Source organism: Pholis gunnellus (assembly GCF_910591455.1).
Source record: "Pholis gunnellus genome assembly, chromosome: 15".
Lineage (NCBI taxonomy): Eukaryota > Metazoa > Chordata > Actinopteri > Perciformes > Pholidae > Pholis > Pholis gunnellus.
The window spans coordinates 15,997,184-16,012,498 of NC_136542.1; the positions used below are offsets into that span (position 1 = coordinate 15,997,184).

Here is a 15,315-nt window from a genome sequence, read left to right on the forward strand (position 1 = left end):
TATTGGACATTGAGATATATGATATCTCAACACTATCCATAGCAAGAGCCTGAATGTTTATTGCCTCAGCTTATTTAAATACACCCCTTGTCAATGCTCGTTTTAATTAAACCTCCTTTTTTTAAATTAAGGCTCTGCCGCTCGTACAAGCCTTTTTGAAGGCGAAAAAGAACATCGGGTTCCCTCTGCAGCCGCTGTGCTTCGGGAAAGCAACCTGTTTGAGATGGCGGGTCGAATGATAGGCCATTCCTTCCTGCATGGTGCTTTCTGTTTCTCAGGACTCAGTTTGCCTGTGGTGACCTTGTTGACTGGCTGACCCCTGTTCTTTTTGTGAATGTCTATCCTGGGATCTCCCTGTGCCAACGTCCACCAATCACGACTGGCTGTTCCAAGAACTGCTTTCACATGCAGTAATCATTTAATAAATTATCTTATTGAAACGATATAATTGTGACATAACAGTCTAACCCAGGGGTCGGCAAACCCGCGGCTCTTCGGCCTGTCTGCTGCAGCTCCCTGAGGCTACATCCACACTAATACGTTTAATACGAGTTTTAACAAACAAAAACTATCTCCGTCCACACGGCGTTTCAGCATTGTTTTCGAGATCCAGACTAAAACGCCTGAAAACGAATATCACGTGACTATTCACGTGCACTGGGCATGCAGTGGGTGCCAGTCTGACTGGTTTTCAAACCTACTGGTTTCCCTTCAGTGCGTGTTTTGTGTTCATTTAACAGCAGCAGCTGTTTTCTGTCTCTGTTGCCAGATTCATCAAACACTCACAAACATATTGCTGGAGATCTAAAAGCCACATCTCATATATATTGCGGGGATTAAGATTGTATAAGTGAGCACTACATCACAGCCACGTATGAAGAAATACATTGAAGAAAATATATTTATGGAAAGATAGCATCAACCTGGATTCGAACCCTGTCGAGCAAAATGGTAAAATAATCAAACAGAGCGGCGCTACGCGATACTCCATGATGTAAGGCGCCTTTCCTTGTAGCCTACTTCAGTGATCATGATTTGGAGACCTCCGCCCTCGGTCCGCCCTGGATAAACTATCAATGGAAAGAAGAAAAGTCACGGAGGAAAATGGAGAGTTTAATTCTGCGGGGAGGTATTAATTTGCTTTCACTGCCAGCGATGCTGGCTTACCTGTATGCTTGGTATGTGGCGAGAAATTTGACATCAAATAGCTTTTGCGGCTCCAGACGAATTTTATTTGGTGGAAAATAGGGCAAAACGGCTCTTTGGATAGTAAAGAACCTGCTGCAGTAAAATTAGAGTTTTTTTTAAACGGAATCCGGTGCTGAGAAACACTACCGCTTTTGACCACAATGACCTCCAAAATCAACACAAAATTGCAGTTCCTTGTAGCTTTAAATATTATGTTTTATCTTCAAAGAAACTTGATCAACAAAAAAAAAATGATAGTTTGTCATATTTTGTTATCTATTTAGAAAAAAAAACTGAACTAGTAAAAACTTTTTTAAAAACCGGAGGTGGTCTTGGAGATCACGTGAGTTCTCAGCATCGCAGTCACGTGATAGACACAATAATACACATCAGCCGCCGCGCACAGCGTCCAGCAGTCTGGCAGGATGAAGCACAGAGAGCTGGCGGCGGTAGCTCTGATTCTGGGTTTGTGTTTGACTCTGTGCTCCTCTCAGACTTACGTCCTGACAGATAAAGAGGGCTTGGGGAGAGCTTTTGACGGAATTGGAGGTTTGAGCGGCGGAGGGGTGAGTCCGTTTATACTTCCTACTTCCTGGTAACGTTACGACACTGTCCGCAGAAGGACATAAGTTAAAGTTAACGTCAGCTGCCTGTATATTTATGTTAGGCTATCGTTTCTCTTTTTCTCATGTCCATATTTGATCCACTTATTCCTTTTAGGCGACGTCTCGGTTGCTGGTCAATTATGCTGAGCCCTACCGCAGCCAGATATTAGACTACCTCTTTAAGGTAGGACCCGGCGAGCCGTTCATTCACTGCAGCGTTCACTTCCCAAAGTAAACCCGCTCTGTTTCTGTTTCAGCCCAACTTTGGAGCCTCTCTGCATATACTGAAGGTGGAGATTGGAGGAGACGCTCAAACTACCGGTGAGTGATATTGGTAACACTTCAAATTATGAATACAGTTGCAAAACCCCACATTTAAGGAGGTGGAAGCTTAAAAGCTTTTCCTTTTCTCTTCAAAAAATATCCGTGGATTTAATTTTCTGTGACTTGACTAATAGAGCACTAACATTTACTGGAACGTATGTTTCCTAATGTATCCCAAAATATGCTGAAAATTGCTAAATGAGTGTGTTTCACATTAAATACAGTGGTAAACAGGGCTGATGGGAAATGTGGTCTTACTGTGCACTCAGACAGAAATCACTGTATTGTCGAGGCCATATAAAAATGGATAAAGTATTAAAGTGATAAAATGTAAACAACTTGGGGTTATGTTCCTGCATCATGTGTTGGAGAGACTTGTAGATCATTTACTAGTGCAGGGCCCATTCACATCGGTTCAGAACGGCCGACTGCTTGACCTGCAGTGACCCGCGGTGGTGCTGCTGTTTGCCGCTTTCTTGAGAAAGTCTCATACAAACAACTTCACACTCAACGTTACACTTCCATAGGCCTTGAGCAATACACCTGTTCTGACTTGGTTGCATCCCCTAGCAATGCTGGAGAATAAGCGTGATTTGGGTGCATTAGGTTCTCTTTCTTCATTTGTTCTCGAACGTAATGTGGTGAGCGACGGAGAGCCAGCTGTACCCAGCATGCCGTTCAGAGGTTCAGTTAATAGGGGGTCCCCTTTCAATACACTACACGATGTGTACATAATACACTCCTAAACTATATGTCCAGTAGATCTGAGGAGTTTGCAATCGTCTGCACAGTTGTTGAGAAAAGGGAGGACCGACTCAGACAGACAGAGACTCCTATTCCAGTGTGATTGTAGTGAAACTGTATTGTTTTCCATCTAACTCATCCATGCTATGTTCAGAACAACAGACCTCTTGACAGGACACCAGAGGTCATATAGTGTATTGTGACTGCTTTGATATTCAAATAGAGAGATGAAAGAAAGTGTTCTGCATCAGGGCCCTGGATAAATCCTGGATCCTTAGACGACATACTGAGAAACGGGTTCTTTTTGTTGTTATCTCATGAATTTGACATTGCAGATGGAACGGAGCCGTCACACATGCACTATGAGAACGATGAGAACTACTTCCGAGGGTACGAGTGGTGGCTGATGAAAGAGGCCAAGAAGAGGAACCCAAATATCACACTCATATGTAAGAAAGAACAGTGTCAAACAAACTGCTGGTAAAAGTGAGCTCAATTATTGATCTAAATATGACTTTATTACCTCCTGTGAATGATATCAAGAACACCTGGTTGGATGTATGATGACTTTTTTCATGCCTTTTTACAACGCGTCATTCATTAGTGGTAAACAAGGCTGATGGGAAATGTGGTCTTACTGTGCACTCGGACAGAAATCACTGTATTGTGGAGGCCGTTAGTTTGACATTGATATTCCATTGATGCTACACAATGCATCTTCATCTCGCATGTGTCTGTTGGTGTCTTCACGTAGGTCTACCCTGGGCGTTTCCTGGTTGGGTGGGCCATGGTAAGAACTGGCCCTATGACTTCCCAGACATCACTGCAGCATACGTGGTGAACTGGATCCTCGGAGCAAAGCAGTACCACGACCTGGACATTCAGTATGTTGGGGTACGTACTCATTTACTTTGAATCTCATTCATGTTCTAACTCCACACTGCAAAGTAGAACGGCCTCCTTTTTTATCAGATCAGCCCAAACCTTCAACTAAGGTGTGTGTGTGTGTGTGTGTGTGTGTGTGTGTGTGTGTGTGTGTGTGTGTGTGTGTGTGTGTGTGTGTGTGTGTGTGTGTGTGTGTGTGTGTGTGTGTGTGTGTGTGTGTGTGTGTGTGTGTGTGTGTGTGTGTGTGTGTGTGTGTGTGTGTGTGTTACAACTGTCAAACACAGTTTATAGACTAACTTCCTGGTTCTACCTTAACATACTTACTGGAGTTGTGCGCTCACAGTATTCCTGTAGAATGACATAATTGACATTCCATGCCTGGGTAGGGGTGATGTTCTGAGAAAGGAACTCTGACACTCTGAATGCTTGAGGCTCTATAAGACATTGTGTATCTCTAAACTCTCTACAGATTGGTGTCTGCATGTCGTCACAGTTGTCCACAACTCTACTGTGACAGTTGTTGTCAGGAATTATTATTAAAAAAATTCCAGCAACCCAAAAGTCTGATAATGAAGATATTTCCCTCACAATTTATAGTGTTTTTTTTAATTTATCAGGCACACAGGTAACATGTTTTATACTGTGTGGGGTTTCAACCGTTCACCGAAGGACAATGTAATCCCTGACAACTGATTGACTAAACATGTGGTTCACAGATGGTGAAATGTCCACATGCAACAATCTTCTCTACAAATCCAGAATGTTTTTCTGTTGGGCGTGAAGAATTAAAAGAGACAGTTCAATCATCGACTAACTTGATAAGCTGCATATGTGCATGCTCCTATATAGTGCGTCCATGTGCATGGGAGAGTATTTTTCTATAAAGCATGGCATTTTTACCATTATGTATGAAACTGTACAGTATTCTGCTGCCATCGTGTAAAACAAAGCAAAATGTGATGTTGCAAGTGGTTTTAAAGCTGCACTAATCAATATGTTTAAGTTAAAGATGGGGTTGGTAATCTTCCTCAAAAACATTTGTGTTTTGATTACATCCTGACAGCAATCAATGAATCAATCAAATGCTCAATGCTTGGGACAATGTTCCAGTAAGTGTAGGTGCTGTTACACCATGCAGCTCTATAGTTCACATGGAACCCTTTTGCATGAAAAAGTTGAACATATAATGCTGCTTAATAGATTTGTTTTTTTGCTGTGTAACTGAAATTCACTTTCTTCTTTTTAGATTTGGAATGAGAGGAACTATGACAGCAAGTACATCAAGGTAACCCTAACCTCCTATCTTTTAATGCCGTCTCATTCATTTGACTGATGCATGTGCGTTATGGGTAAGGTCAGCCGAAACTGTAAATTAAAGGAGGAAAAACAGCCACCAACATTGAGTCGTGTCCCACGTGAGAGATGCATTTTAAATCTCACTGGTCCAGATCCTTCTGAAGCTGTAGCTTGACTTTTAGCTGGGTTGTTCTGAGAGCATGTCTCTGTTGCCAAGGTGCTCCGGAACACGCTGGATAAAGTTGGTCTCACCGGTGTTGGCATCATCGCAGCAGACGGCGATTGGAGCATCGCTAATTCTATGCTCGTTGACCCCTACCTTAATGAGTCTGTTGAGGTGATTGGGTGAGTACAGTTGGCTCGATGTCACACTCAGAAGTTGCAACATATAAAATTCTCACTGCAAAGTCAGTCGTTTGATCCAATGGCAGTGCAATCACAATGTAAAGGTGTGGGGTTTTCAACCGTGTGCTGCGAGTTCACCGAAGGACAATGTAATCCCTGACAACTGATTGACTAAACATGTGATGCACAGATGGTGAAATGTCCACATGCAACAATCTTCTTCTCTACAAATCCATCTGCTGTACTTCCTCAAAGCTGAATGTTTGTGGCTGTTTTTCTGCTAATTAAAAGAGACAGTTCAATCATGGACTAACTTGATAAGCTGCATATGTGCATCCTCCTATATAGTGCGTCCATGTGCATGGGAGAGTATTTTTCTATAAAGCATGGCATTTTTACCATTATGTATTAAACTGTACAGTATTCTGCTGCCATCACGTAAAACAAAGCAAAATGCGATGTTGCAAGTGGTTTTAAAGCTGCACTAATCAATATGTTTAAGTTAAAGATGGGGTTGGTAATCTTCCTCAAAAACATTTGTGTTTTGATTAGATCCTGACATCAATCAATGAATCAATCAAATGCTCAAAAAAACCCGGTATCTGTTGCGAGACTGTAACTGCATTCAGATGATGGCTGTCTCGATACATTCTGTCGCCAGTCATGTAAACTCTGATGTGAATAGTAGCCGTACACACTGTGTGGCTCTCTGGTAGCAAATATAGAGAGAGCATCTTTGATAAAGATGGACTGCAGACTGATCTGAGCTCTCGTGTTTGGTGATAGGATCACGTCTCTGGTTATCAGAGTTAAACAGGGTGCGATTTAGCGTTTGCTACCCATACGTAGCAGGGTAGCAAATGCTAGCTCACCAGATGTCTTCCAACTGGAAAACGTGTTTACAAGTTATCCTTTACTTACACTATTTTTATATTTTTATATCTTTCTCATTTTGTAATTTTGTGTTGAAAAGACAAAAACGGTGTTTCTTACGTGTGGAGTAACTTGAAATCATGTCCCCAGATTAAACTCTGGGAAGTGCTTGATATTTAGCCTCAACAATCCACTCTACAAAGGGTTTTAGCCTCGATTTAGTTTTAGTTTTAGTTTAAGTTTCCAGCCCACAAATTCTGTTCTAATAACTTAATTTTTCAATTGTAGCAGGCAGACGTTGTGTGCAAAAAGCTCTTATAAACCAAATTCACACCACCCATCCAAATGGCAGACACAGTTGGAGACGAGCTGGTGAACATAGTGGAGCATTCAGATCATTTTCTCAGTAGCTGGTGGAGACCAAACCAGGAGAGTGAATATTAGACATTTGTCAGTTTCCCAGAAATGAATTAATAAATATGATAGTCCACAGTGCAAACACGTTAGCCATATCAACTTAATCAGATGACGATATGTCAGATGCTTGGCTGGCTGCCCCCAAGTGGCCAAAAAAAAAAAAAAAAAAAAAGAGTACAAGCAGCTTTAAAGTCCGTTCTCTTTATTTCCAAAGTTCCAGTTTTACACGGTCGCAGCAACTACTGCTAAAGTCTGTGTGTTCCTCTGCTCTCTGTCTTCCTGTGTGACTGTCACCGGCTGTACCAGCTGCTGCGGTACACTCTGGATAAGAGTGGCCTGGAGACAGTCAGGATCATAGCCAGTGACAACCTGTGGGAGCCCGTAGTCCTGTCTCTGCTGCTAGATCCCGAGCTCAGCAGAGCCGTAGACGTGATAGGGTAGGACCATCGTCTGCATGCACAGCCTCGGCTGTCAGCTTCTTGTGAGAATTGTCTCTAACACTGAGCTGTTAACAGGAGATGCATGTGCTGAATCTGTGCACATCTATAAAGACTTGGGAATATAGTATGTACCTGCATGGTGTGATATACATTACTAGCAATATTAATGTGCCTGTGGTCTGCTGTGAGTGCATGAGCATCTTCTTCCATTTGTTTGTGTTTTTAAGCTACTAAAGAAACAGCAATCATATTTTCTGTTGCTGATTTTAATCACTTTTGTGTCGGTACAGAAATATCAAAGATATGTCTTGGAGCATTTTGAAACGGTGTCTTCTTTTTATAGTTTGTCCACCAGACAGCAGTGACACGTTTATCTTTCAACTGTATAATGTGTATACATATATAAATGTCCTGCTCTCTACATATGTGGATTCAAATTATATAGTTTCCGAATTTAAGGCATCCCAATCGTTAATGCTTATTTGTGTTAAGAGACAAATGTAAGCTGATCGGCAGATTGTTTTTTTGGGTACCTGTCTTCATTTAACAAAATAAGCACTTTGAAATGGGCTATATATTTTATTTATTAATTATCAAATCTTAAGTAAAAATAGGGCTAGAGTTAAAGAGGTTTTAAGGAAAAGCTGGCTGTTGAGATAGCAATGGCTACCCTTTGCTAACGCTAAAAGGACTTAGTAATTTCCTTTGCTGTTATCTGTAATTGAAAATATGCATTTGGATGAACTGACATCTGCGTATTTCAGTTTGCTATTCTACATAACTAAATGAGGCTTAAGTTAATCATGGTGGACGAAAGAAAACCCCACAGCTCAACTCCTGCTAAAGCTAGCTAACTAGCTTAGCAAAGTATAGTAACTGCAATGTCAGCTTAGAGCTCAGATCTCTTCTCATACTGACCTTGAGTGTTGGTGTGACACTGAGGGACCTTGACCGTGTGTGTTGTTGGTGTGCCATTCAGGGCTCACTACCCAGGCACCACCTCAGTGAAGGATGCCCTGAAGACACAGAAGAAGCTGTGGTCGTCAGAGGACTACAGCACCTTCAACGATGAGGTGGGAGGAGGCTGCTGGGCTCGCATCCTCAACCAGAACTACGTCAACGGACTCATGACTGCGTAAGTAAATACACAAGCAGCGCTTTGTGGTGGAACGACGAGCATTTATGTCCAAATGTGTTTTTTTCATTAGGATTGTAGAATTTCATCAAATGTTTTACTTTAATAAATGAAATATATGCTTGTAGGGAATTACTCGGCATCCATTTGTTTTTTATTAACTTCTGAGAGAAAAAGGAAGTTTTTTTGTACCCAGTTTCATATTGGTTTAGTTTCAGCAAACATAAGAAAAAAAAGCAGACGCCATGGTGGGGTAAGGAGTGACTGTAACGATGCAGATAGAGCCTAGGTTAAGTCGCTGTGTGCAGCTGTCTGCTTGATGACTGGTTCTTCCTCCAGCACCATCTCCTGGAACCTGGTGGCCAGCTACTATAAGGATCTGCCATTCAGCAGAGACGGGCTGATGACGGCTGAGGAGCCCTGGAGCAGCAACTATGTGGTGGAGTCTCCTATCTGGATCACAGGTGAAACCCATTCATTTAAAAAGGTCCAATAAGGCAAATATGTTGCTTATTCACCCAGAGCAATTATTAGAGAGGGGATGTGTGCATACATCCAAATGCAGCAAATAACAAGGATCATTTAGCCTGGCTGGCCAGTAATGCCGTGTTCACACCAAACATGATGAACGCGGCGCTAATCGTGTCATTCGCGCCGCCGGTCTCGCTGTGGACTATTTGTGTTCATTCTCGCTGGATGCGCCGGAGAGGGGGCGTGGCTTATCGGCCTGAAAGCCGTTCAACTGTCCGCCATCAACCGTGGAAAAAAGAACCTCTATTTCTGCCTAGTACGTGTTGTGGAAGTCCCAGATATCACGGGAAACTAAACGCCGTCATGTCTGGGTTAATAACATAGTCCAGAGGAGCTCCGTGGATTTCATCGAGCTGTATTCACTGTGTCTAGCAAGCCACACGTCGGCTGTTTACTACAGCTGTATGAACACAAAATAAACTGATTTGGCTGTGATTTAACGGCAATAAACCGACAAAAAGGGACTCCGAAATAACTACGTAATGATGCCCATTTGAACTTGTTTTCTCAATAGAGCTCAGATCGATCAGTGCTAGGCTATGCTAACATTGTAGCAGCTCCATCAACACTCACAATAACGTCATCTAGACGTAAATACGGCAGTGTCTATTCATTGTTTGCACCATATGGTTTACACACACACATTTATACACATAGTTTGGTCCGGTCTCTACTGATATGAGGTATCGTAGAGCTCTGGGTGAACACAGACGGCTACAGTATTTGTTTCCTGATTCAACAACGGCAGGACGTCAGTGATGACAGAAGAAACACCTCAACGCTGATAGGCTATCGCGCCACAGCGTCACGCGAATGAACACAAATAGTCCCCGCGTCCATCGCGTTTGGTGTGAACACAGCATTAAAGAAATAAATCTTTGTGAAAATGTTGATCAAATGTTGTTTTAAAAAATCTTTGTCATCTGAAACAGTTTATTAACTAAATGTTACAATGTTGTGCAGCCCACACCACACAGTTCACCCAGCCAGGATGGAGCTACTTGCAGACTGTTGGACATCTGGCACAAGGTGGAAGTTATGTAGCGCTGACTGACGGGAAAGGAAACCTTACTGTTGTCATAGAGACCATGGTAAGTTAGGCTTTCCGATTTAGATTTTGACTTTTTGCTTCCAAAGTTTTCCTCCTCTGGTTCTGTATTTTAAGAATGATGTTATAAAGTTGTTAAGGGTGTAGCTGAACAGAAAATAAAAGAGAGCTACATTTTTAAGTTTCATGTTTTAAGCCTCTTGTACTATTTTACACAAAACTAACAACAATTTACAGACTCACGATCATTCAGTGTGCATAAGACCTCCGCTCCCTCCCTTCAATGTGACATCCCAGAATGCAACTTTCCAGCTAAAGGGATCATTTGTAAGTTCCTCTGCGGTCTTCATCACACTGTTTACAATTAGCCAATGGTTCTTTTGTCTTATTCTAGGTTATTTTTCCTAGGCCTCCATTAAGGAGCTCCAAGTTTGGCGGTCACAGTTTAACTTCAAAACGAAAAAGTCCTCCTTCTTTGAGAAACTAACTCCACAGAAGGTAAAAGACTGCTCCTGCAAAAAAGTGTTTGCACCAAATAACAATTTGACCAGTTTTTTTGACACGTTTGTTTATCACATGATTTCAGCTTTTAGATGGATCATTCACTTTGGAGCTGGCTGAAGATGAGGTTTACACATTCACCACCATTACAACAGGGCAGAAAGGCCGCTACCCTGACTCCCCTCCCTCTGCTCGCTTCCCTAAAGTCTACAAGGACGACTTTAACGTCCGTAAGTACGGCATGTACAGAACCCAAGTCGCTTATTAAATTCTTCAAATATCATACAATTTTAATAGATTTATATCAGACAAGGAAATTATTTCACTGGAACAAACTACAACCTAAGTTATAGTACACAATAAGAGCAATAGATTATGTTTTTTCCCCAATTGAAGTGAAACCAGATAATTATATCCTTTTGGAAAGAATGGTATAATCAAAGACTGAATAAAATGCAGGAACCAAAGTTTAATTCCGAAAATAATTTATTTGTAAAAAGTAATTTAATGTTAAAGACAGGGCCATAGTGGAAACTATGAGCTTTCTCGAAGTGTGTTAATAAATATAATAACAGTTTGATGTAATTATTGTATTTCCCCATGTACTTTATCCTGATACCTTAACAGTTTCCATCCATCTTCTCTGTCTGTATGCGACCTCCTGTAGGAAACCCTCCCTTCTCAGAGGCTCCAGACTTCGCTGACCAGACGGGGGTGTTCGAGTACTACATCAACATGACCGACCCCGGACCTCACGTCTTCACCTTACGACAGGTTGTGACTGAGAGACCCGTCACATGGGTGGCTGACGCTGACCAGACCATTAGTGTCATAGGAGACCATCAGTGGTGAGGGGAATGGTACCTTAAAGTACCTCATATTGTTTGTTTTCAGCACTGGTGTCCCAGTGAGAATACATAAGATTACTTAAAGTTACTATACTAGGAACTTTTATGAAACAATCTTGATAAAATGCTGATGCCTCTATTCGACCCACATAAGTAAACAAGACCATCGTCAAAAAGATTGGCTATTTCTATATTCTTAATGCCTTTCACTTATGACACCGGGTCAGATTCCGTTCCAAATCAGTCGAAATCATGCAGGGTGACCAGAATCTCCTTCAGCTCAGACCATATTGGGGCCTTCGTCACTATGGGCTGACCCAGGTCTTGCTTCGCCGCCGCCTTTGACTCAAAGGAGGCACAGGAGAACCAGGGCAGACTGTTAGACCCTGCTGCTGTAAAATGAGAGGTTTTCTAAAGGGACTCTGGTGCTCTCAAACACTACTGCTTTTGTCCACAGAGACCGCAAAACTCAAGACAAAATGAAAGTTCCTTGTAGTAGCTTTAACTGTGTGTAATCCAGGAGCGTGCCAGAAGTCCATCCAACATAACACACTGTGATGTTACAGGGAGAACCTGACGGTCTCATGTGATGTCTTCATGGAGAGCGTTAAGGCTGGTGGTGTGTTCATAGCAGCCAGGGTGGATAAAGGAGGCCAGTCAGTCCGCAGTGCTAAAGGAGTCTTCTTCTGGGTGTTTGCGGACGGCACATACAAAGTTACCAATGATCTCGGTCAGTAGTATCACCCTCTGCTTCATACACATTTTATTATATCGACCAAAAATTTGGAAATATTTCAATTGGAAAATGTTCTCTGATTTTTGGGTAGACATTTAAAGATTACGGAAAGCAATATTCTATAATTCTTGTTGTCAACAAAGGAGACCAAAATCAACAATGTGTTAGTTCTTCTCTCAATACTTTCTGACTTTCTGTCTGTGGCTCTGGATACTTACATATTTAAAGACAGCTCACAAATGTATGTCTCATATTTAAAAAAGCCAAAGTGAATTCCAAAAACTGGCCACTGGCCATATTTCCAGTGGCGGGCTAATCCACATTTGGAGTATTTGGGGTAGTGAGTATGTGGGATTGCTTTAAAATGCCTGTCAATCACTGTGAGAGCACATTTCCACTTGTTTTTCTGTCTTGGTTTTGGTATTTTAATGGAATTAGTTGATATTAAGAAAAGTACAGATTACCATAAAACTAGTCCATTTTAAAGAAAAAGAAAATAAAAAGTAATCTGATAACAGTTGTAAATAAACATATTTTTGAAGATGTTGACTGACCTAAGTACATGCCATTCACTGTTTTTTGTTCTCTTTTGTCATCAGCTGGACAGACTGTACTTGCGGAGGGACTGTCTGGTACCCGAGCGTATGGTTGGCACACTTTATCACTCACTGTGGAAGTAAGTGGAGACTTAAGGTTCTTAATGTTTGGAAAGCTTTTACACTGACTGTAAAGTTACTATACTATACTTTGTGTCCAATTAAAAAATGTGGGCTTTTGGCAACTTGACATAATGATTAATATGTTGTTAAAGACCAAAGAATATAGCAGCTTGACTGAATCCAAATACTTTGAAGTCTGAAGAGTGCTCATGAAGACTTTGAGATTAGATTAGATTCAGTTTGATTAAACCACAATCGCACATTTTATTCTTTTTGCTATCTAGCTAATTAATTGACATTGAAAATAATCATTAGTTGTTGTCCTACTTGAGTGTTGTTGTAGTAAAATATTGAGAGTTCTTTAACGAGCTGATAGCTTTAAATGATTGAGCAGGTCACACTATAATTTCCATAATACAAAAAATAAACAAACTTTGTTTTTACCAGTAACATATGCACTGATATGTACACATATTAACAAACTATCACAAGTGTTAGTGTTATAATTCCATTGAAATTATTCAAATAGACCTTGTAGTTAGCAAGATAAGCCCCTTTGAGTGTGGGTATGAAATCTTCGAGCAGAGGGCTAAAGATAGGCCTGGGGTTCAAGAGGTTAAAATGAAACACATTCCCAGCCATAAGACGTGCAACGCCGTCAGCCAGGAACACCGTTAAAAAAATGAATCTACACCAAGCAAAATGCAAAAAATGTCATAACTTCTCTTACATATGTTTCAATCTGAACTCTTACTACTACTACTAACTTCTGCTAGCTTTCTGTTTGACAAAAGTCACGCTGGCCCACTGACCAATCACTGCTCACTTTAATGCAGACGTACTTAGCAGGCTACCTGGGTGGCAGTGGCACATCCAAGAATACGCCCAACATGTCAAACTAAAGATCTGATTGGTTGAAGACTATGACAATCAACAATATCGTCCCCATATTGGGTGATTCTGTTTAGGCCAGCAGAGAAGGCTTAGCTGGCCCTGACGGCCCACCACTGCCTGCATGTGACAAAGCAGATAGAGTCCTACTGTATCTAATGAAGTTGATGTGCGTATCTAATGAAGCGTATGTAGTATTTCCTGTAACTTGTCACTGTGATCCCTCTCCCCTGTAGGGTCAGTATGCGTCGGGGCTGCTGAATGGATACCCACTGTGGAAGAACGCTGTGGTACTAACACCAAAAAACGGCTGGGCTGCCATAGGAACACACTCATTTGAACTGGCTCAGTTTGATAACTTTGCTGTGGTGGCAGAATATTGATTTAACTGTGAAAAAAATATTTGCATTAAAATGTGAATATTTTGATCAATTTAATGTATCAACACCTCAGTGTAGGGCTGTACTGAATAGTTTGAAGCTTCATTAATAACGTTGACATTCAAATTATTAATTACTTACAGAAACATTGTGGTCTCTCACAGACACAGAGCGCAGCACTCAGTCCTCGTCTCTGTAATTGCCTCTGTCCGAATGTAGTGTAATATTCTGCGTCAATCCATATTTGTTGGCATTGGGCCTTTCAAAAACAACATTTTCAAAACGGTCAAACCAAGTGGTTGCTCTCCGGCTTGCAGCGCACAAAGGGAGGCACGCACCGGTGTCAGAATGTTGCTAAGCAGCCCTATATAACACCATAAATTACATCTATATCACCACAATAAAATATACTCAAGATTTGTCCCATCTTTTAGGGTGCTGACATTATAAAATGTGATGTCAGACAGTCAAAGCTTAATTCAAAAACATCAATGAAGGTGTTGTTTTTCTGTATAAAATGTGTGACAAGAATTAAGAGGAAATAATAGGCACATAATGTAATTTTAACACTGTGATATAATTGTAAATCAGTTTTTTAAGGAAGATTTTAAAATATATTTTAATGTTTTGCTTTGTAATGATCTAAAAATGTGTAAAATAAAAAGGGGTTGTTATTGTTTCATCTGGTTGATAAATAATTGGCTTCAACATTCCCTTGCCATTTCTTCACAACATCGAGAAGGCCTACATACAGAATGCAATATATGCAGTGATTTGTGTTGATTGCTCCATCTCCATTGCTGTCAGCCCTTATTTCTTTCTTAATGGCACTAAAACTTTTTTTATATATTTGGGTGGGTGCTTCATTTTGTTTAAAGAACCACTTTTAAACACTGGGCCTCTACTTGTGTGTGCTTGCGTTGAGGCTAACCGAGGAAATAGTAGTAACAGTAATAATAATAATCTACCACTGCTGAGTAGGCTAAATGTAGAGGAAACACTGCATATGGATCAATGTGTTGGAGTTCTGTAGACTAGTAGACCTACATAGGAATTGAATGACCAACCGTCGCCCCTGCCGGCCTTAAAGACATACTAAGTGTGGAAATATAAATATATATATATATATTCAACCAAACCACACCCCCTGGATATTCATACATGGACAAGCCACGCCACCATGGGCGTGGTGGTGGAATTGCCAACATTTTTCACAAAGACATCACCACAAGTGCAATAACCATCCCGGCTCCCTCCTCATTTGAACACCTTGTCTTTAAACTGCCTGGTCCCAAACCCCTGGTTACTGCAGTCATTTACCGCCCCCCAAAACCGAACCCTGCTTTCCCCTCTGATCTGTCTGAATTTCTCACACAACTCTGCACCATCTCTCCATCCATTCTACTACTTGGTGACTTTAACATACATGTCGACTCATCTGACTCCACAACCTCTATAGAACTCCTGGA

General features: G+C 41.2%; 1 protein-coding gene across 2 annotated transcripts; it reads left to right on the forward strand.

The window, feature by feature from the left end:
• The first annotated feature begins 1,598 nt into the window (after positions 1–1,598).
• On the forward strand, positions 1,599–14,528 carry LOC306707385 (galactocerebrosidase). 2 transcript variants are annotated; one of them, XM_079174824.1, is made up of 17 exons: positions 1,599–1,754; positions 1,909–1,977; positions 2,051–2,114; positions 3,197–3,310; positions 3,616–3,755; positions 4,993–5,031; positions 5,260–5,387; positions 8,097–8,252; positions 8,592–8,716; positions 9,747–9,874; positions 10,069–10,158; positions 10,240–10,329; positions 10,418–10,562; positions 11,000–11,180; positions 11,747–11,910; positions 12,516–12,592; positions 13,703–14,528. In XM_079174824.1, exons 1-17 carry the CDS (start codon positions 1,614–1,616, stop codon positions 13,847–13,849), a joined length of 1,998 nt encoding a protein of 665 aa, XP_079030950.1. In that variant the 5' UTR covers positions 1,599–1,613; the 3' UTR covers positions 13,850–14,528. The 2 variants fall into 2 exon arrangements, with proteins under 2 accessions (XP_079030950.1, XP_079030949.1); XM_079174823.1 differs by lacking the exon at positions 5,260–5,387 and adding an exon at positions 6,984–7,114.
• Positions 14,529–15,315: the final 787 nt, after the last annotated feature.

Excerpts from the sequence above, each read along its gene's own strand:
- LOC306707385 (XM_079174823.1), top strand. The coding sequence starts at position 1,614 with ATGAAGCACAGAGAGCTGGCGGCGGTAGCTCTGATTCTGGGTTTGTGT. Across the intron at positions 11,181-11,746 it reads GTCATAGGAGACCATCAGTG|GGAGAACCTGACGGTCTCAT; the intron begins GTGAGGGGAATG and ends GTGATGTTACAG. Across the intron at positions 12,593-13,702 it reads CTTTATCACTCACTGTGGAA|GGTCAGTATGCGTCGGGGCT; the intron begins GTAAGTGGAGAC and ends TCTCCCCTGTAG.